The following is a 21,622-nucleotide window of genomic DNA, read 5'->3' on the forward strand; positions in this document are numbered from 1 at the left end:
AAAAAAGTAAATTGGAAAAAAATAATTTATATACAGCGGACCCCAAACTGATAGTTGTCTTGTAAGCATTACAGATACAAAATAGTAAAAAAAAAAAAAAGGAAGTTGGAAAAAATTATACACTTCGAAAATTGCAAATTCATCTATTTGCAGATTTTTTTATTTTATTGTTATTTTTTTAACCAGTTTCTTTTGTTTTTCTTTTTTTTAGCGGGTGAGGGGGGCAACCCCAAACTGATATTTGTCTTGAAAGCATTAGAGTTACAAAATAGTAAAAAAAAAAAAAAGCAAGTTGGAAAAAATTATATACATGCAGCGGACCTTCAAGTTTAAAAACTGCAAATTCATCTATTTGCAGATTTGTTTTATTCATTATTATTATTATTATTATTATTTTACCAATTTCTTTAGTTTTTCATTGTTTTGGAGGGAACCAACCCCCAAAAACACTTGTTGGCGGTATATCCCCGCTTATTCAAGATTGTTTAGGTATATATATCAGTACCTCCAGGAATTCGTGATCGCAACTATTAACGCAATTTTACCCAAGCCCCGTGAATTCTGCGATGTGCTGCAATTTTACCAAATCACTGCGACTTTGCCGCGAATTTGACCAATCACCTGAGCCTCCTTTCGCCCAAACCTACGTGACATGTGACTCATAGTATTCACTTCCTTGTTGACGTTTGAGATGAAGCCATGCTACGCAAAATGCTCACTCACATCTACAGACAAATATTATTGCCAAGGTTCGTGAGAGTCAGTTTCCAGGTGTTCTCCACGAAACCCATTATTCTCATAGTATTTCTTCTTTCCTGGTGTGGTTCTTTTTCAGTTGGATTGCACATGTAGGTCACATTAGTAGTCCCCCCCACCAGCTATTTTAAAAGGGCTGCGTTGACTTTATATGTAACTCACACTGTTTGTTGCAGAAGTGAAAGTGCATACAAAACATGATATTACACCAGAAGACCAAAGTGCGCCACCACTTTTAATGTGGCGATTGCCTTATCCTGCAGGGTGCCCCGTGCAGGTCCTCATGTTTTTTGTCTTTATAATCATCATTGTGGCATGTTATTGGACTCAGTAAGGCAGAAGATGCAGGACAGGGAAAAATAAATCACAAAAAAAAAAGGAAGAGCATTTTAAAGTGGGGAGTAGAACTTGCTTGCTTGAAGAAGCATAAAAAAGTTCTCGCCCCGGTGAGCAGATATGAAGAAAAGTTAGTGTCAGCCATGAGTTAGTTTGAATTTGAATCATTTTGCTCACTGGGAAGCGTTTTTGTTGTTGTCCTCTATGTGCAGGATCTTGCACAGTTCGGGAGACATGTAGTAGGGTCTGGATTGGGAACCGTCGTTCCGCTCCAGGTCTTCGCCTGACGACCGCCATCCAGTGCGGGAAAAAAAAGCAGAAACGAGAGCATCAGGCAGGTAGACGAAGCAAAGTAGAGTAGCTCAGTGAGGAAATAAATCTTCACAACAGACATGCAAAAATTGTGTATTTGCCAATCCTCATCGTCTCTTCAGCATTTTAGGTGTTTAGAAACACACACATCTATTAGTCAACAATATGCAAGATATTTTATGTTCAAACTGATAAATTAGTTTTTTTCCCCAAATATTGACTCATTTTGAATTTGATGCCTGATCAGTGTCACTGCATGTCATGGAAAATAAGGGTACTTACAAAAGCACAGGAACAATGTGTCCACGCACATGGAGTAGACGCTAAAAAAGCCATGTGCAACCAAGTAGGATCCCAATATCACCGACTAGATGAACAAGGGGGGGAAAAAAAATAAAATAAAAAATCACAAACGCATTCGGGTCGGAAAAGAAGAGGACATGATCACTTTTGGTTAAGCCTGATTTGAAAATATTCCTTACCACAAAAGGGATCCAATAGAAGTTTAGGGACGGCGCCTCCCCTTCAATGAGGGGGATTTTACGGGTGAAGAAGAAAAACGCAAGCACACCTGGTGCACATGAAAAAAGAAGGGAAACAAGTTTGAGTGAATTTGCAAACACGAGTATACGAAAAATTAGATGGCTGACTCACCGACGCTTCCTGCAATGAGCAGTTTCCCCAAGAATAGCAAAAAGTCGGTCACCTTGTCCAGGACGGCGACCCTACAAGCGGACAGAGCACACACACAACAACCTTGAATGTACATACATGATTGACACATTCGAGTCAATTCAAGTCATTCCAGACTCCTGGCCAGCAGGAAATATTTGCACTTGGACCCCCCCCCAATTATTCTATTCTATGAATTGCAAATTACTGGATTTTGACAGATTTTTAAAGGCCTACAGAAAATTGAGTACTTTGGCTATTAAACACGAAACCTAGCAAAAGTAAGATTAGACGCTCTTCTTTCATCAGAAAAATAAATTAAATTTCTACCTTTTTTCTGTTCTTTAGTAATCTGCAGTAGAATTTTCACCAAAATCCCTGTTCCAAATTAAAATGAGGAGAAAAGGAGCTTTTTGAGAAAAGATACTTTTCTAGATTTTTGACATAGATGCTAATATATTTTGCTTTTGTGGCAGCTCAAACACCTAAAAAGCACGCTCCTTCTATACAACATCATCAAAACACTAAAAAAAAAAAGACACTTTGCTTGCAAAATAATTTATTTACAAGTGGAACGCAATCATTTACAATTTTCAAATTGACGATGTACGAACTTTGGAGTACGTACAAGAGTAGGTGTGTGAGGAAAAAAATTTGGCTTTCAAACTTGCACAAGTAAGCAAGCCCATTCAAGATTTCCGCATCAATTTTCTACTTTATATGTCTAATCAATTACAATATTCACATGGAGATTGACTTGATCTTGAATAATATACTTAATACTCTGGCGCACCCTAGTGTTTACCTTTTAAATTGCAAAAACATCATACATACACTTAATAATCAGATCTAGAATTGTGCGTTGTTTCCCATGGCAAGCATTGGTGGTTCAGTGGTAGAATTCTCGCCTGCCACGCGGGAGGCCCGGGTTCGATTCCCGGCCAATGCAAGCTCAGTTTTTGCTTCATTCTTCTCATTCCACGAGTGAACGATGACTTCTGTTCTCTGTTTAATCGATTTTATTTCTTATGCATCCAAAATGTAAGTTACGGGCACCAGATGGCAGAAGCAAAGCTCACAGCAACTGTTATCTCCTGACGTCTTGCCTGTCTCCAAGACAGGCGGATTGGATGAACTGTTGTAACGTGATTCCAGGCAAAGGAGCGGACCGCTACTAATTCGAACTGACACAAGCTCTCTAAATCGTGGAGAAAAATTCAGTTTCAATAAGAAACGGGAGGCATGAAATGACAACCATGTTTTTAGTTGTTAAATACTCTGAGAATAATGTCATTCTTGCTATAAGGACGGAACGCGCATGTAAGGACGGAGTCGTGAACACGTTGCATCATGTGAGCATTGGTGGTTCAGTGGTAGAATTCTCGCCTGCCACGCGGGAGGCCCGGGTTCGATTCCCGGCCAATGCAACCTCCACTTTTGCTTTGTTTCTCTCATGGCATAAGTGAAGGATGAGTCCTGTCTGTCTGTCTTTCGGTTGTCCGATGTTTGGCTTAAGCTGTGAACACAAATTAAAATCACGCGCACTGGAATTTGGCAGCAAACTTCAAAACAAGCAGGAGAAGTGATCGCGTCATCTCAAGCTTTATAATATTGCCAGTTGGTTATTAAACCAGGATTTCACAGGCATGTTTATATAATACCACAATCGTCCCCTGGTCATATATGTAAGCATTGGTGGTTCAGTGGTAGAATTCTCGCCTGCCACGCGGGAGGCCCGGGTTCGATTCCCGGCCAATGCAAGTATTACCTTTTTTTTTTTTTTTTTTTTTCCTTCTTTTTCCCCCATGGCATATGTATCAGTACTGTCGACCTGTGCTTCACTAGGCCGATGTTAAGTCTTAAGATGTGAGGAAAAATTGAAGTTAGGAGCACCAAAAGGTGGAAGCTTAGTTTACAACAACTACCGTCTCCTCACGTCTTGCCTTGCTTTGCACGTCTGCTCCTCACTCTGAGCGGAGCAGACAGGCACCTCCCCCGAAACCTTCAGGGACTCTCTTTGCTCATGCAGCCAGCTTGTGATTGGGGCAAGGGTGTGTGTATGAGGACTCAGGAGGAGAGCCACAGTATTCAAATGTGCCAATATGGCCTTGTGGCATTGAACGAATGAACTATTTTTGGGATTTAAAATAGCGCAATTCCGCTCAATAGCGGACATCTGGGATCCCTGAAACATGAAATGTGACGAGTCTGCATATATCGACAGGAAGTGGAGGGGCTGGAGCTGTGGTGCAGCCGACACGACCTGGTGCTGAACACGCTCAAGACTGTAAAGATGATCGTGGACTTCAGGAGGCACCCTTCGCCACAGCCGCCCCTCACACTGTCCAGCTGCCTTGTGTCAACCGTTGACACCTTCAAGTTCCTGGGAATTACAGTCTCTCAGGACCTGAAGTGGCCGATCCCTTCCCTCAGGTAGGCACTACCGATCAATGCAAACTAGAACTAGCAAGACATTCCAACAGCTTCTTCCCTCTTGCAATCAACTTCTTAAACAGCTAACCTAGAATTCCATTGCAACATGCTGCCAATTTTTTGTCTTGAGTTTGTTGTCACATTTCTGTGGGGCAATTATACATTACTCGTGCACTCACTGTAGTAGCCTCGCCACGCTGCACTATTTGCATATCTGTTGCTGACCAATAACTGACACTGACTGAGGAGTATCTGCAACATTTTCACAATCAACACTGTCCCAGATTATCGCACTACTTGTCACATTAAACTGCATACACTCCTTTATTGCTCAGTGACTGTTTTTTGTCAATGCCTTTATGTCTCAAAAGTGTTCTCTGTCAATTGTCTGTTGTCGTACTAGAGCGGCTCCAACGGCCAATTCGACCAAGACAAATTCCTTGTGTGTTTTTTGGACATACTTGGCAAATAAAGATGATTCTGATTCTGATTCCATTTTGTCCTTATTATTTAACCACTGGTTGAATTTTAGTTTGCCATGTGGCAGGCCTAGGTTGGATTCCCATCCAATGCAAGCTAAGGTTTTGCCTCATTTCTCTCATGGCATGAATAAAGCATCTGCGTGATCTGTCCTTCGCTCGGTCGATTTCATGTCTTGATCTGTGAGCAAAAATTTGAGTTACAAGCACCAGATGTTGGCAGCAAACCACAACAAGCAGCAGATAGTGAAGTGCTCTCTTCAAGCGGCATATCGCAACTCCCAAACGACATAACTTACGAACATCCAAAAGCTAACAATCAAAATTGTAAGCATTGGTGGTTCAGTGGTAGAATTTTCGCCTGCCACGCGGGAGGCCCGGGTTCGATTCCCGGCCAATGCAACCTCCGCTTTTGCTTTTATCTCATGGCATGAGTAAAGTATCAGTACTATCTATCTGTCCTTCACTTGGCTGATATTATGTCTTGAGCTGTGAGCAAAAACGTAAGTTATGAGCAATAAATGGCAGCACTTCACAATAACGGCTGTCTCCTCACATCTTGCTTCTTGTCCTTGCTTGCGTGCTCAATTGCGCCTCACTCTGAGAACAGTGAGCAAAGACAGGCACCACCCCGATACCTTCAGGGACTCTCAAAGACAGCCGGATTTTATAAAGTCCTGTAACAACAATCCCCGTAACACAACTGAAGGTTTGCTGCAATACATTGTTGAAAACCATTGCCTCCTTTTTTTTTTTTTTTTTGACTATTCTCATTTACAGTAGCAAATAGCTATACTGTTGTAGTACATCAATTGTTGTTTGAGTTGTACAAATTCAGACTAAACCATGAAGGTATCTGAATGTGATTGGATCAATGAGTCAGGGTGTGTGTGTGTGTATATATATATATATATATATATATATATATATATATTTATTTTTTCCACGTGCGACCACATAATTCCAGCTCTGAAACAGCAAACAAGCATTATTCAGTGGTAGTGGGTTTGATTCCTGGCCAATGCAAGCACATTTTTTTTGCTTTATTCCTCTCATGGGATTATGTACAGTATATCTGTCTATCATTACTCTATCGGTAAACAATTGTATGTTTGTGATCATGAGGTGGCTCAATGCTAAGCGTAAGTGTGACAGCAGCTGCCGTTTCCCGTGTCCACTGTTACATTTTGGTGAGGATCTGAATAAAGGTGCAGATCGAGGAAGGCATTTCTCTAGTTTGGGTCACTATGCAGTAGATCAAACCTCCCGCCCGCAACCTATATGAGCCAGGATTGCCAACTAACAAAGTGTTGGTCAAACAAACACAATTAAGGCGCTCGATTATGTTTCCTTGGCTCGACTAAGTGAAACTCTACAGAAAAAAAAAAAAAGCTTACCGAACAACGTTCCTCAACAAGAGGAAGAAAGCATCCTTGGAGGAGGTGCAGAAGCTCTTTCCGTATATTGCTATCTGTTGAGAAGGCAAGCAACGGGTTCTGTTAGATGGCTGGATGGATGGTAGTAATTAAGTAGCCCATAGAGCAGTAAAAAAGATCCCGTCACTCACCATGATGTATGCGTTTCTGTTGAGGAACTTGATGAACCGTTCCAGGCACCAGAAGCAATATTTGAGACAGAACAACATAAAGCGAGCAAATGCAGTCTGGGACTCTAAGAAAAACACAACACAGACATTCCATTTTGCAGTCAATGAAATTACGGGGAAGGTCAGAATCTCTTTTTAAGTAGTTGCAGCTTACGCTTCAGTTTTTGATCCAGATACTCGAGAACTATGCGGATCATTTGCACCACAGAAAGGATGAGAGCACCGAAGGCCAGCGAGCCTGTGTGGTAACTGTGACACAGAAACCCAAAACAAGATTGATGCATACATAAAACATTGCAATATGGCTGCTGCAAGCAAGGACATTAGGGTTGACGTTGTGATTGTGAAATACTGTGGTGCCTTGAGATACAAGTGACCCGATTGGCGGGTTTATTGAGTACGGCTGATTTCTTGAGGTTATTACTGCCGCGGTATTTTTGCAGTGAACTAAAGTCAGCTCTCTTCACAACAAGGAGCAGTTTGCTTGGCTTACTGTGATATAAAATCTCTGTGCCTGAAATGTGTTACAGTAAAATATGAATGAAATTGAAAAACGTTACGAAAAATTGTCAAAATAATTCCTAAAATAATTAATCTGGCTTTTAGCAATTCTAACTGACCTAAAAGAGGAAAAGTATCAGGCCTGCACAATATTGTAAAAGAACACATTGCGATCTTTTGTAAACCTGTGACATACGTACTCGTGGCATATGAAATCCACCACACATTTTTCTATATGTTTTTTTTGACAGTTTATCATAGTTTTACAATTTTCTGTCTTTTTTGTTGTTTTATACTTTGAGGTGTCACAAAAGTAACAAATATTAGCATCCAAGTCAATACTCTGCTTGACCTTTCCTCTCACAAGAAGCTACTTTTCTCTGCTGTTTGCAAAAACAAAAATTGCTCATGAGTAAAGAACAAAAACAGCGCTTAAAAAAAACAAAAACATTTGGTAGGTAAAGTACTTTTACTGTCACAGAACACAATATTATGTGGGTCTTGAAAGACCAGCCAAAAAAACACTGCTTTTAAAATGGCTGGCAGTGGAAGAGTTAAATGGTCATTTTTGGTCTTATTTTTGCACACGTTAGGACTTCTAAAACTAACTGTAGCTGTGTCTGTTTGTGTCCATTCAGCCACCTACTGTATGGCTCGATTGAAAGATGCGAAGAGTGGGCAGGCAGGGATGTCTTTGGGCTTCCTCAGGGCCCAATAGTAGGAGGCAAAGGCTCCAGCCAGGGTGCACTGGCCGAGCGCAATAATGAAGTTGACCAGCCACAGGAATGCGAACAAATTGTACAGTTGGAGGACCAAGATGTAACGGTAGTAAAAGCTGTCGCCGCCGTAGTGGGAGAACAAGCACTGCGAGCCTGCGCAATTGGCATCAGTTATGCTGTCCGGACCGAACGTCTGAAAGATTCAATCACTGGTGCGTTACTTAAGACGTTCAGATAAACATTTCTCGAGTAACAAAGGAACATTTAAGGATAAACCTTTGGATCACACATGACGTTGACCGACGGGCATTTTTCGTTTAAAGGTGTAATCACGTAGATGGCGGCACCAGATGTCGCTAAACAGCTGAAGTTAAAAACAGTTAAGGCACACACACATTCAGTTGAAATAATAGGGGTACCTCCATTGCCGAAGTACAGTTAACCCCCACTAATCATGGAGGATGGGAAGAGAGCCCTGCCATAAATATCCAAAAACTGTGTGCAATTGAAGTCTCCCCTAAGAATTATTTACAGTGGACCCCCGCTATTCACGAGGGATCGGGACAGGCCCAGACTGCATCTGCTGACTTTGGGCGAGAGGCCAAAATTGGAAAAAAAAAAAATAAATATCAGTGACCAGGTGAATGCGCAGGAGCCGAACCACAAGTATGCGGGGGTCTACTGTATCATGTACAGCATATTTACATTAATAGTTTCAATTAGAGCTGTCCAATAGGCATGGTTTTCAGCGACCAGCTGGTGATGGGGGTAGGTACCACAGAAAAACATTTTAGTATTTTCTTTTTTTTTTGTCACATCACCACAGAAATTCAACAGTGATTGCAAAGAGGAGAACAAGTGTGATCACCATAAAATAAAAAATGAAACTCATCTGGTGGCTCAGTACACCATGAGCGAGACCATTACATTTTCAATAACAATTTACCAAGCAGATGCCACCCTGGACATGCACAAACCTCTGATCGCCACTAGGTGACAGTACTGCCCCGCAAACAACCTTACTGTACAAATTCTGCGATGCGTTTAAAAATCTTGTCTCAATTTACAAATGTACTTACTGGCAACATACAGGTGATTGCTATATTGGGAGACAATTTAATTGTTCTGCATGTCACAGTATGTGGCTGGCCGAGATAGATGAACAAATATATAGATGAACAATGACATTATTTGGAGTAAATAAATAGTTTTAGGACCAATTAAGTGAAATTCTTGCGGCACACCACATCTCTCACAGTACACTAATGTGCCGGAGCACAGTGGTTGAGAATCACTGGTCTACATTAGAAATACTTTGTGTTATTCAACAGTGGTTACCTTCAGAATGATAATTTTTTTTTTTTTTTTTTATGCTGGTGACAGCTTCAGCCAGGAACAAATACACTGACTTTCCTGTTTTTAAATCAGACAGATTGTGATAGACTTGGGAGGTTGCGCTGCCTGCTTAACTGTAATCAATGCACAAAAAGCTCTTAAAAATGCAAAGAACCAGTGTTATAGCATGTTATCTTTATGTTCCGCCACCAAACTCAAGCGTTTACAAGGAAAGGATACATTGCTACAACAGCTCCATAAGCGAAGCAGATGCACAATAGCAAGAAGGTGAAGATTGGGTAGATAAGAGCAGTCATGATGTATCTGATGGCCCTAAAAAACACAAAAACAAACAAGGGGTAGAACATTTTGTTTGAGGTATGGACACGAATAAAAGTTTCACACTGAGCAGGTGCCAGTGCCAAAATAGTGCCACGTAGCCTTATATGGCAATATGCTTTTAAAATCTCAGATTTTTTCCACAAAAATCTGATTTCAAATTTTAATAGACTTTTTTTTTCTCTTTTAATAATGGAAAAAGCAAATGTCAATGACATTATTCAAGACATTTCCCCACCTTTAGGATTTGCTTTATTTCTCCTGATACAAATAAGCTTTGATTATTTTTTTTAGAGCATTAACTAAAACAAAGGGCTTCCTCTGGGGAAAATGTCCCATTTATCCTGAATTAATGTAAATGTTCAATGCCTTTCAGGGCAATCAAGGTCATCGTACAAACAGTTAAAAGATATCAAGCAATACTTGAATAATAACAGGACATAACATTTCATTAATCTGTTCCAGTCTTACAAAAAAACAAAATGTTTTTAATGGATTTCTTTTCAAATACAATATCCATTGCTCAAAGGGTACAAAGCACACCGATGTTATCTGTTAGCCCATCTATAGCATTTTGCATTATTTGTTAGCTTTGTGGTTGTTTGAAATATATAACATGTAATTCTCTTTATGCTTTGTTACACATCCCATCAATCCCTTTTCTGAACCACTTATTGTCACTAGGGTACACCAGCCAAGTCTTCAATCAACCTACCCTGCATGTTTTTGGAATGTGGGAGGAATCTGGAGTACATGGAGAAAATCCACGCAGACACGGGGAGAACATGCAAACTCCACACAGGGAGCCCGATTTGAACCTGGGCCCTCAGTACTGTGAGGCAGATGTGCTAACCAGACGTCCACCGTACCGCGTTTTGTAAGTAAACCATCAACTGGGGGTGCCAATAAAGAAGAATTGTTCACTATTTGTCAAACCGCTGTTTGTTGTGAAGTGGGTTGAGTTCAGTGCCACCATACAGCACTCAGATCTAAATATTTTGCCCTCAAGTGAAAGCAAAAACAATGGCTCATATCTCAAAAAAACACGTAAGCCAGGTGACTAATACCGTATGTGAAGGCATCACTTTGCATTGGGTCAAGACATAAAAATACCCATTGTTGAGCAATAATAACAAGACTTCTATCATTAGCTGGAGCTTGCAGATAGCCACTCGGCAGAGCAAAAACATGCACATGCGGTGAAGACTTTTTGTAACTTCTGCTTAACTCCTCCCTTGACATACAACAATCTACCAACAGTCAAGATGTATTACCTCAATAGACAAACTCCAATTCCAATGAAGGTGGGACATTGTGTAAAAACGTGAATAAAAACAGAACCCATTATTTGCAAATAATTTTCAACCTAAAATATGTTCAATTGAATACACAACAAAGAGAAGGTATTAAAATATTCAAACTGATAAACTTTGTTTTTTAAAATTTTTGTTGTTGCAAATATTCACTCATTTTGAATTTGATGCCTGCAACACATTCCAAAACAGCCGAGACAGGGGCATGTTTACCACTGTGTTGCATCACCTTTCCTTTTAACATCACTCAAGAAGCATTTGGGAACTGAGAACACTAAATGTTGAAGCTTTGTAGGTGGAATTCTTTCCTACTGCTTGATGTACAACTTCAGTTGCTAAGTTGCTCTCTGTTGTCGTATTATGCGCTTCATAATGTGCCAAATATTTTGAATGGGAACACAGGTCTGGACTGCTGGCAGTCACACTCTTTTAGTACAAAGCCATGGTGATGTAACACATGCCGAATGTGGCTTGGCATTGTTTTGCTGATATCTGCAGGGAGCTCCCTGATAAAGACGTTGCTTGGAAGGCAGCATACAGTATGTTGCACCATAGCCTTTATGTACCTTGCAACATTAATGGTGCAAGTTACCCATGCCATGGGTAACACAAACACACCCCCACGATCACAGATGCTGGCTTTTGAACTTTGTGCTTGATAAGAATCCGGATGGACACGAGATCTCTGATTTCGAAATACAATTTGAAATGTGGACTTGCAAGACCACCTCCACTTCCACTCCATACCCTTTACAAAATGATGCAGGATTTTAATGCAGTGACGCCTGAGGGATCAAAGGTCACAGGCATTCAATGTTGGTTTTTGGCCTTGCCACTCACATGCAGAGATTTCTACATATGCTCTGACTCTTTTAATGGTATCATGGTCCATAGATGATGAAATCCATAAATTCCTTGCAATTGTATGCTGACAAACTGCTCTTTTTATACCCAATCATGTCACTCAACTGTTTCCAATTAATCTGCACACTTGTGGAATTTTCCAAACAGGTGTTTTTTGAGCATTCCTTAACTTTCCCTGTCTTTGGTTGACGCTGTTCTAGCTTTTTTGAAAGGTGTTGCAGGCATCCAATTCAAAATAAGAGAATATTTGCAAAAAACAATAACATTCATCAGCTTGACCATTAAATAGGTTGTCTTTTTAGTGTATTCAATTGAGTATAGGTTGAAAACGATTTGCACATCATTGTATTCTGTTTTTATTTACGTTTTACACAACATCCCAACTTCATTGGAATTGGGGTTTGTACTTCCTTGACACTAAATGACTACTTTTCTATTAAGTAGGCCTTGGTTGCCCTCTTGTGACATTTTAGGGCATTACAGAAAGAGCACAAAAGCTTGCAAATAGGTGAATTCATGAATAGTGGGGGATCAATGTAAACTCAGAATAATCAACAATATCGATTAATCACCCAGCCCTTGTGCCTGAGTGACACCAATTATTTGCTTGGAAGAAATAAATACACCAGTGAAATCTAGTGGCTGTGGAAGCTATTATTAGCGACATCAAAGCACTTAGACTAAGAGCAGTACCAAACCAGCACAGGCACCAGCTCAGTGTGAAAGTGGTTAAAGTGAAGATTGCTGGTACCTACTTGCTTGCTTCCTTCAGCAACGCAATGGCGATCAGGAGCCTCTTCCTCAGGAAAATCAGGATAATCACAATGATGCCCTCAATCACAGACAGCACAATCACTTTAAAACAAGACCACAGGTCAATTTAGTTTTGTTATTTTTGTGTACAAGTTGGAGAGGACCCACTGAATCGTTAAAGCGTACAGAAAATGAGCCATGTCTGGCTGAGCTCCAGGTAGATGCTTAAGTCTGTCTGGAAGCCAATATCAGAGATGGTGACGTCGGCGCCCAGCGTCCCGGTAAGCTTCTTGTACTCCCAATAGCAGTGGCCGATACCTAAGAGACAACCACAACAATAGAATCAAATGCACCTCTGAAACATACGGTGGCCTGGAAGTGCAAAACAATATAACAAATTGTGAAACACTTTTACATTTCAGAAGACAACTTTACAAAAGCTGAAACACTTTTACATTTCAGGAAACAAATACACAAAAAACGAAACACTTTTACATTTCAGAAAACAAATGAACAAAACATGAAACATTTACGTTTCAGAAAACAAATTAGCAAAAACCCAAACAGTTTTACATTTCACAAAACAAAAAGTGTTTCGTGTATTGTTAATTTGTTTTCTGCAATTTAAAAGTGTTTCGGTTTTTGTAAATTTGTTTTCTGAAATGTAAAAGTGTTTCGTGTTTTGTTCATTTGTTTTCTGAATTATAAAAGTGTCTCAAAATTTTGTACATTGTTTTGCACTACCAGGCCATCGTAGAAACTCACCGTAGCCGATGGCAGCAACTACACCAGCGATGATTAGCCACAGTAGCACGCCGGCGATGAAGCGCAGCAGCAGGATGAAAATCAAGCTGACCACCATAGTGGTAACCATACCGCTGCGATGTCAGAAAACAAATACCGAGTTGTAATGCAAATACATTCACTGGACAGATAATCAGGTACACCTAAGGCTGGGCGATACGTCCTCAAAATATAATCTCAATTTTTTTTCACAAAACTCCCCTTTCAAATTTTTGTAAATTCTGGGATTTGCTTTATTTTTCCTCATACCATTTCCCCCCAGCATTAACTTGCATCAACTTAAATGTAATAATAAAAAAAGACCTTAATTTTTGGAGACACGTCCTGTGGTCTGACGAAACTAAAATCAAACTGTTTGGCCGTCACGAGCATCGTTACGTTTGGAGGAAAAAGAGCGAAGCTTGCAAAAGCCTGAGAACACAATTCAAACTTTGAAATACAGGGGGCAGCATCATGTTGTGGGGTTGTTTTGCTGCAGTAGGGACTGGTGCACTTTATAAAATAGATGGCATCATGAGGAAAGAACATTATGTGGACATACAGATGCAACATTTCAAGAGATTAGCCAGGAAGTTAAAGTCTTCCAAACGGACAATAACCTGAAGCATACTGCCACACTGGCTACAAAGTGGCTTAAGGATAACAAAGTCACTGTTTCGGAGTGGCCATTGCAAAGCCCTGATGTCAACCCTATTGAAAATTGATAAAAAGGCATGTGCAAACAAGGTGGCCTACAAATGTGGCTCTGTTACATCAGTTCTGTCAGGAGGAATGGGCCAAAATTCCTACCAACTATTGCAGAAGCTCATGGATGCATATGCAAAACGTTTGACCCAAGTAATACAGTTTGAAGGCAAAGGTACAAAATACTAATGATATGTATGTCAACTTCCGACTTCGAAGAAAGTATAATGAAAAACTGTCCAAAAAATAATTATCTCATTCTTCTGGCTTTCAGCACAGTAGAAACAAAGAGAACAAATTGAAATAATTTGGGTCATCCTAATTGACCTAAAACAGGAAATGTTTATCCAATCAAATCAAACTTTATTTACAGAGCACTTTACATACAATGACATGCATCTCAAAGTGCTTTACATAGTTAAAATCAATGCACGCAGATAGATTTAGTCTGATTTCTTGTCAGACTGAGGAAAAGTGTGCCTTTTTATAGTGTATGTAAACCTTCAACTGTACATCTGCATATTCTATTTGGAGAGTGTTGAAATTTAGTATCTAAAAAAACGACGAAATCATACTGAAAGGTGTTTGATATTTAGACTCTCTCATGTTGTAAATAAGGCAAGCAAAATACCGGAAAATCAGCTTTTGTGATAGAGCAGTGATATAACGATGACCATATTGTTAAATTAATCCCTCTCTGACAGTGTAAATCAAGATACTTAAGTTATTTAGCAATGTTGAATGTCGCAAATGTTAAACAGTAACACGTAAACTCACATCAGGATCCAATCCCAGGAATTTGCAAAATCCTCAAAGACCTTCGCACTAAGATCTTTAGCCTGCAGCAGAACGGTCATGTTGCTGTCATGGGGGAGGGAGGAAAAAAAAAAAGGAATTAGGAGACAGAATAACAATGTTGTTTGTTAAAAACATTTTCACACTGTGGTGCAACTTTCAATGTTTTTGGCCCTCTCTGCACTGTTTACGAGTTTACGACAGCCAGTTCTATGTCAAAGAAGCAGCACTAAAATTACCAAAGCACTATCGTTCAATTAGATCAGATTACCATGCTCGTACACGTGCCGTGTCTGATGAACTAAATAGCAGATGTTAGAATGATAATGCGAAAAATGGGCTGCTTCTTGGGATCAGTTAATAATGTATTGGTGAAGCAGCATGTGGTTGATGAGCCAAGTTTATTTTGAACGCCCTGCTCCAACTAACTGTAAGCAATTGTATGATTGTGACCATGAGGCAGCTCAGTGTTGAGTAGAAATTTGACAGCAGCTGCCGTCCGTGTTGGTCAGAAGACTTGCATATTGCATTCAATGCATTTGTTCTGTACAATGTCTCATATCTCTTACCAGCAACACACTGAAAAGTGATTGAAAACTATTCCCAGTGTTACAGTAATATAGCCACAACAAGAATCCGTTCACTTCTATTAAAAAGCAGTGCTACAATTTGAAAAGTTTTTGTTGCGACTTCATACAAATTCAACATAGCAGCTTATTGGTGTTAGCATGATAGCCGCGTTCATCTGCCTTGAATCCAACATGTTCATTAGCCTTTCGAACTAATACCATTTATGCTGCTCAACTTTCTGTAATTGTACAGCTACATGCTAGCCGTCGAAAAACGTAGCTTCAAATACACTAGCGCCTGCATTTCGCACGCATGCACGCACATGCAAACATGCACACGACCACAGCCAATCATTGGGGGAGGGTCGCGTCCTTCACTATATCTGATTGGTTCAGAGACCACGGTGGGTTTCACGTGTGTCTGCTTTCAAAGTCGCAGAGACTTTTTTTCTTCCTCAAATAACTGGGCGTACAGGTGCGCCCTCTAATTTGTTTTGGGACCAAATTAGTCACACACTGGAGCCCTGGCAAGGCATTTGTACATGTGCTAATCATAAAGAACCTTGGCTTGACTTAACCCAATTCTATGAAATGACATTTTTCTAACCTTATTTTCAAGCATGTTCAGTAAAAGACCACATAACCCCGAGCATTGTTGCTTTATGGCGGTGTAAAAAATATACATATATTATTTTTGTTTAAAATTAAATTATTTATTTAAATAGACCACAACAATACAACAATTACTTTTGAAAAAAAAATCTACACAAACAATATTTAAAGAGCCATGTGGGGTCTGACACACCGTGCCACTGCACACAAACACAGCTTTTTTTTTTAGGGTCGCAGAGTATCAACACGAATATTCAAGTAGACCGCGAGGACTCGAGAAGAAGCATTAGTTTGCTGAGTTACAGCCCAAGGGAATTGCTGAGATGTACAGAACCGACCTTTGCCATATTGTCTGCATTTTCACAATCTGCGGCGCACATGTCGCCGCAGATTGTGAAAATGTGTAGAAAACGTTGTGTAGTCTGAGCTCGGCATTAGAAGTTTAGATTATTTTTGCGATGAAATAAACTGTACCCCAAAACTAACTGTCAGCATCAAAGGATACACTTTTACTTAAGCTTTTTGTATTTTGTAGTTTTGCTTTCTAAAAGACGCACCAGCCCCAACAAGGTGAGTTAAGACTAGAATAACATACAAAGATGACCAGAATATGATATTATATGTAGGGCTTGACATTAATACCCGCAACCCTCCAAATGCAGGTGAATTTCGGCTGTGGCAGTGCCACTCCCATTGGCCACTTTGGCGGGATGTATTTCACCCCATGTGGGTGGCACAGTGCAGAGGGTAAGTGTACGCCCTGAAGCGGGAGTTTTAATGTTTCTTATTCCCGCCCGAGAGCATGTCGTTGTTGTGCCCCTGGGCAAGATAATCAACCCACATTGCCCAAGAATGAATATGGTTGGATGTTTGGTGGTGGTCAGAGGGTCTGTAGGTGCAGAATGGCAGCCACGCTTCTGGCTTCTTCAGACTGTAGCTTACCACCACCAGGTGTGACTGTGGAGTGAATGAATGTGTGCAATTGTAAAGCGTCTTTGAGTGCCTCGAAAAATGCATTATTATTATATTTATTATTATTATTATTATCAGCATTATTATTTTTATTATAATTTCGACCTGGAAAAACGGCTCTCATCCCCCCGACAGTCCACCGTCTCGAAGAAGAACAGAATTTAAGGTAAACAGCTCTTACCCGGCAGCGACTTTCAGGTCATTGGCACTAACATTGTGTTTGCTGTCCTTTAACAAGCTTTTGTTGTCATTTGATGTCATGAAATTGGGGAAGCACCGCTGAAGAACTGGGGGAAAACAAACACAGGGATTCAAGGGTCTCGGTGAAGAAATGGCTCGGGTGTGCTTGCGCTTTGACTTACAAGGTTTGCTTGGCATGATCATGGCTGGGCAGTCTTCATCTCGTATGAGTTGTAGTCTTTTCTGACGGGTGTTAAAGAAGACAAACAGCTGTAAGCAAGACTACAGTAAACCCCTGATATTCGCAGGGGATAGGGGCCGAGCCCTGCCGTCTATAGTGAAAAAGTGTCAAGTATTAATGCCCCCCTAAAAATGTCCATATTTATCTATATTAATAGTTAAAAATCAGGGGTCACCTACCTATTGAAACTGAGCGCTACATCTTAGGTCGGGATTAATGCGAAGTATACTAGTTTGATACATACTTATGAATTTTGCTCAAATGACCTGTCGTTAAAATTAAGGTCTTTGCACACTGCACTTAGCAACAGACAGTGTGCCATCGAGGGACCCATCTATTGTTTATGTACTGCGAGGGCGCAAGAGCGGAACGGAATATGCAACACTATTTCTACAAATCGCTGCAAGTGTTCATATTTTTAAATGACCAATTCTACAAAAATCCTAGGAAATTATGTCTTTTGGGGACTACCTGGTGCCCATGGTTACGATAAATTATGATCCCCAAACTCTTTAATATCCTTTCAAACTCATAATCCTAACCCTGTCGTGAACTGAAAAACAAATGGCTTACAGATGATTTGATTTTGAAAAAACGTGCATCGGAAATGTGTATGCATGCATCGAGTACCGTATTTTCATGACCATAAGGCGGACTTAAAAGTCTTAAATTTTCTTCAAAATGTGTCTTACGTGTGCACCTAGTTCCAAAATCTGTAAATGTTGTGTGACTTTAATGAGCGCTCCGCTTGAAAATACGGTACTTACACTTACAACCCTGGCTAAACTTTGCAACATGCAAAAGTCTTAGACACTTAGTGGAGACATACATACACACAACATACTTCCTTCTTATTAATGTATAGCTACATAGCTACAATATTGAACATATTAATGAGGAGTAAATCATTTTCAGTATTTCATTAATTTCTAAAAAGAAACATTAAGTTGTAGAATCTCAATGCAAATATACAGTACATCATTATGAATATACAGTATATGTTGATGATTTTATTACAAACGAATTATTTACCTTTTCCTACACCTATGCATAATGCGCACTATTGAAAGTTTAAGATTTTTTGGGGGGAAAACAATGTGCATTATACATGACCAATTACAGTAGGTTAATTACAATGTATTATTCATCTATCCATCCATTTTCTGAGCCGCTTATCCTCACAAGGGTCACGGGAGTGCTGGAGCCTATCCCGGCTATCTTTGGGCAGGAGGCGGGGTACACCCTGAACTGGTTGCCAGCCAATCGCAGAGCACACATAAACAAACAACCATTCGTAGTCACATTCACACCTACGGGCAATTTTAGAGTCTCCAGTCAACCTACCATGCATGTTTTTGGGATGTGGGAGGAAACCGGAGTGCCCGGAGAAAACCCATGCAGGCACGGGGAGAACATGCAGACTCCACACAGGCGGGGCCGGGGATTAAACCCTGGTCTTCAGAACTGTGAGGCAGACGCACTAATTATTATTATTATTATTGTTTCTGGGATAGAAACAAAACACCTTTAAAAACAGAGTAGCGTTGAGTCTTGAATGCAAATGACAGGACAACAACTTGGAGTTCTCCATTGAATGAAAATAGAAGTTGCACATAATACATCATGCCGTATGGTAAAAACTATGACGCTTCGATCATGAGCTGGCTTCATCTGACTAACGTCCAACTTGACCCCATTCTACTCTCTTGCGATCACTAGTCACATGACTCTCTTGTAAAAGTTCTATTAAAGAAATATTTTTATATAAACAAATGAAATCTAACATCATGGCAATTATGTTTAACTAAATTATCAAATTTAAAAATATAAACATAATTCAATAAATAAATGGAACATATTATAAACTAACCAATATCTAATTGGATTCTTCTTCATAATAATAATAATAATAATAATAGTAGTAGTAGGCAGCATGGTGGACAGCTGGTTAGCACATCTGCCTCACAGTTCTGAGGACCCAGTTCACTGGGTTCAAATCCCGGCCTCGACTGTGTGGAGTTTGCATGTTCTCGACCTTACCTGTGTGGGTTTTTCCGGGTACTCTGGTTTCCTTCCACATCCCAAAAAGACGCACGGTAGGTTAATTGAAGACTAAAGGGCCCATAGGTGTGAATGTGAGTGCGAATGGTTGTTTGTTTATTTCTACGCTGCGACTGGCCGGCAGCCAGTTCAGGCTGTACCTCGCCTCTCGCCCAAAGATAGCTGGGAGAGGCGCCAGCACGCCCTCGACCCTAGTGAAGAGAATCGGTACGGAAAATGGATGAATGGATGGATAATAATAATAATAATATATACAATAATAATATGTATTCTTATTATTATTATTATTACATGATAAAAACAGTTGAGTTGGACTCAGTTACACTACAAGTGATGCAAATGCTGTCATACAAGAGTGCATGTGGAAAGGCCAGTCAATGATTCAGCGGAAGCTGATTTCTAAGACGCTCCCACACACCATCTAATTCTGTGGATCTCACACCGCAACCATGCCACGGGCACTCAATTGCTGCCAGCTGACAAAGAAGGGCTGTGATTTGCATCAGTGCCGTATGAGCTCTTGATCAATAAGACTTGTTCCTCTTCACTGAGCCAGTCCCATCTTGGGATAATCTTTTATGTTTTTATTTAGTTTTTATAAACTCCACAGCTTTGGATTTTAATACCAGGTGCTTGGGGTCCATGCACCAAAGCCGTTTTGGTGGCTTCATTGCCTCATTTAGGGGCCTGTCGCGAAATACAGTATTGTTATACAGTATATTGTTTTCTTCAGTATCAGAATCAGAATCCTCTTTATTTGCCAAGTATGTCCAAAAACACACAAGGAATTTGTCTCCGGTAGTTGGAGCCGCTCTAGTACGACAACAGACAGTCAATTTACAGAACACTTTGGAGAAAGAAAGACATTGACAAAAAAAAAAAAACAGTCACTGAGCAGTAAAGGGTTTCTAGTTATCTGGTAATGCCGGTACATTTTTTTTTTTTGACAGTTATGCAAAAAGATGCAGAGTCCTCTAGCACTTAGAGCAATTCGAATGACTAATATTGCAATAAATACAGCTTTGCCCCATCTTTGCTTACGAATGACTGAGCAATTCAGGGAAGCTTCTTTTCTACCCAATCATGGCACCCACCTGTTCCCAATTAGCCTGTTCACCTGTGGGATGTTCCAAACAGGTGTTTGATGAGCATTCCTCAACTTTCTCAGTCTTTTTTGCCACTTGTCCCAGCTTTTTTGGAACGTGTTGTAGCCATACAATTCTTAACTTCATGATTATTATTATTATTATTATTATTATTATGTTACATGAATAGACACGAATCCGTGCCGGGCGGCACATTTGATGCGTTTGAAGCTGCGCAGGTGGGGCGGGCAGGCGAATATTCGCCTCCTTCGCCCATTTGCTCGAGTTGGCAGATTAGAACTTCTAGCCTCATTCGAATCGTGACAGCCAATCAGCATTGAGAATGGAGGAGTTGATTGTCGCAGTCTGTGTGCACCCTGAGCTGCACGACACAACATGTTATCAGTACCGGGACCGGGCAAGGAAAGGAGCAGGCCTGGAAAGTTGTGAAGGAAGGAAGCTGGCATACCTAGTAAGTGTATTTATTCATTTACTTATTTACAGCTATTCAACTGTGAGCCAAGCTAGCAATAGCATTAGCGAAAGGTTTAACACAAATCCCGGCAACCTGATTACACAAACACACACGTTTTATTTCTTTTTACATATAAACTTTATCGGACAGATGAGGGGGAACAGGAGGAGGGTCAATGAGAGCAGGAGGCTGCTGCCTTTGCCCCACCTCAAAGACTGCCTGGGGGTATGTACATAAAACATTGGGATTGAATTATATAGGGTAAACGTGTACTACCTGTAGAAGCAAATATGGTTTGCTTTTCACCATGACTAGTGCTTTATTCCATACTTTTCCTTTTTTTTTTGTCTGTTTTTTTTTTTTTTTTTTGGTCTAGGCTCCGATTTCAATATTTTAACTTATATTCATTATAACTGCTTTGATTTTAACTAATCCATTATTGAGTCTTGTGTACTGTGTTGCTGTATATTATTGTTAATGTATTAATTTTAGATTGTTGTTTTAACCCAGTGTAGGTGACCTTAAGTGACACGAAAGGCACCCAAAATCAAATTCATGGTTGATATAATGAGCAAATATAAACTTTACAAACTGCCTTGTTTCCATTTCATACAGGAAAGAGGAAATATAACAGGAGCAGAGGAATTGAGAAGAGTGAGGAGCATCTTCTCCCTCTCCTGAAGTAGCGCACAAACATTCCTCTACCCCAGCCCCGACTGTGACCCC

General features: G+C 40.2%; 1 protein-coding gene and 4 non-coding genes across 5 annotated transcripts in view; 4 read left to right on the forward strand and 1 right to left on the reverse strand.

The window, feature by feature from the left end:
• Positions 1–224: 224 nt before the first annotated feature.
• LOC133406042 (choline transporter-like protein 5) overlaps positions 225–21,622 on the reverse strand; it is a 61,061-nt gene continuing 39,663 nt past the window's right edge. The window contains exons 7-22 of the mRNA XM_061683262.1: positions 17,217–17,277; positions 17,036–17,141; positions 14,684–14,767; positions 13,184–13,296; positions 12,605–12,736; positions 12,421–12,520; positions 9,390–9,482; positions 8,091–8,178; positions 7,742–8,007; positions 6,749–6,843; positions 6,556–6,659; positions 6,386–6,459; positions 2,059–2,129; positions 1,887–1,975; positions 1,687–1,771; positions 225–1,375 (exon numbers count right to left, since the gene is read on the reverse strand). Coding sequence (XP_061539246.1) covers positions 1,266–1,375; positions 1,687–1,771; positions 1,887–1,975; positions 2,059–2,129; positions 6,386–6,459; positions 6,556–6,659; positions 6,749–6,843; positions 7,742–8,007; positions 8,091–8,178; positions 9,390–9,482; positions 12,421–12,520; positions 12,605–12,736; positions 13,184–13,296; positions 14,684–14,767; positions 17,036–17,141; positions 17,217–17,277 — 1,671 coding nt within the window. The 3' untranslated portion in view covers positions 225–1,265. The remainder of the gene's footprint in view (positions 1,376–1,686; positions 1,772–1,886; positions 1,976–2,058; positions 2,130–6,385; positions 6,460–6,555; positions 6,660–6,748; positions 6,844–7,741; positions 8,008–8,090; positions 8,179–9,389; positions 9,483–12,420; positions 12,521–12,604; positions 12,737–13,183; positions 13,297–14,683; positions 14,768–17,035; positions 17,142–17,216; positions 17,278–21,622) is intronic.
• Positions 2,955–3,025, forward strand: trnag-gcc (transfer RNA glycine (anticodon GCC)). Its single transcript has one exon. It is a non-coding gene; the product is annotated as a tRNA-Gly (tRNA).
• Positions 3,433–3,503, forward strand: trnag-gcc (transfer RNA glycine (anticodon GCC)). Its single transcript has one exon. It is a non-coding gene; the product is annotated as a tRNA-Gly (tRNA).
• On the forward strand, positions 3,766–3,836 carry trnag-gcc (transfer RNA glycine (anticodon GCC)). The gene has a single exon. It is a non-coding gene; the product is annotated as a tRNA-Gly (tRNA).
• On the forward strand, positions 5,320–5,390 carry trnag-gcc (transfer RNA glycine (anticodon GCC)). The gene has a single exon. It is a non-coding gene; the product is annotated as a tRNA-Gly (tRNA).

Source organism: Phycodurus eques, chromosome 8 (genome assembly GCF_024500275.1).
Source record: "Phycodurus eques isolate BA_2022a chromosome 8, UOR_Pequ_1.1, whole genome shotgun sequence".
Classification (NCBI taxonomy): domain Eukaryota; kingdom Metazoa; phylum Chordata; class Actinopteri; order Syngnathiformes; family Syngnathidae; genus Phycodurus; species Phycodurus eques.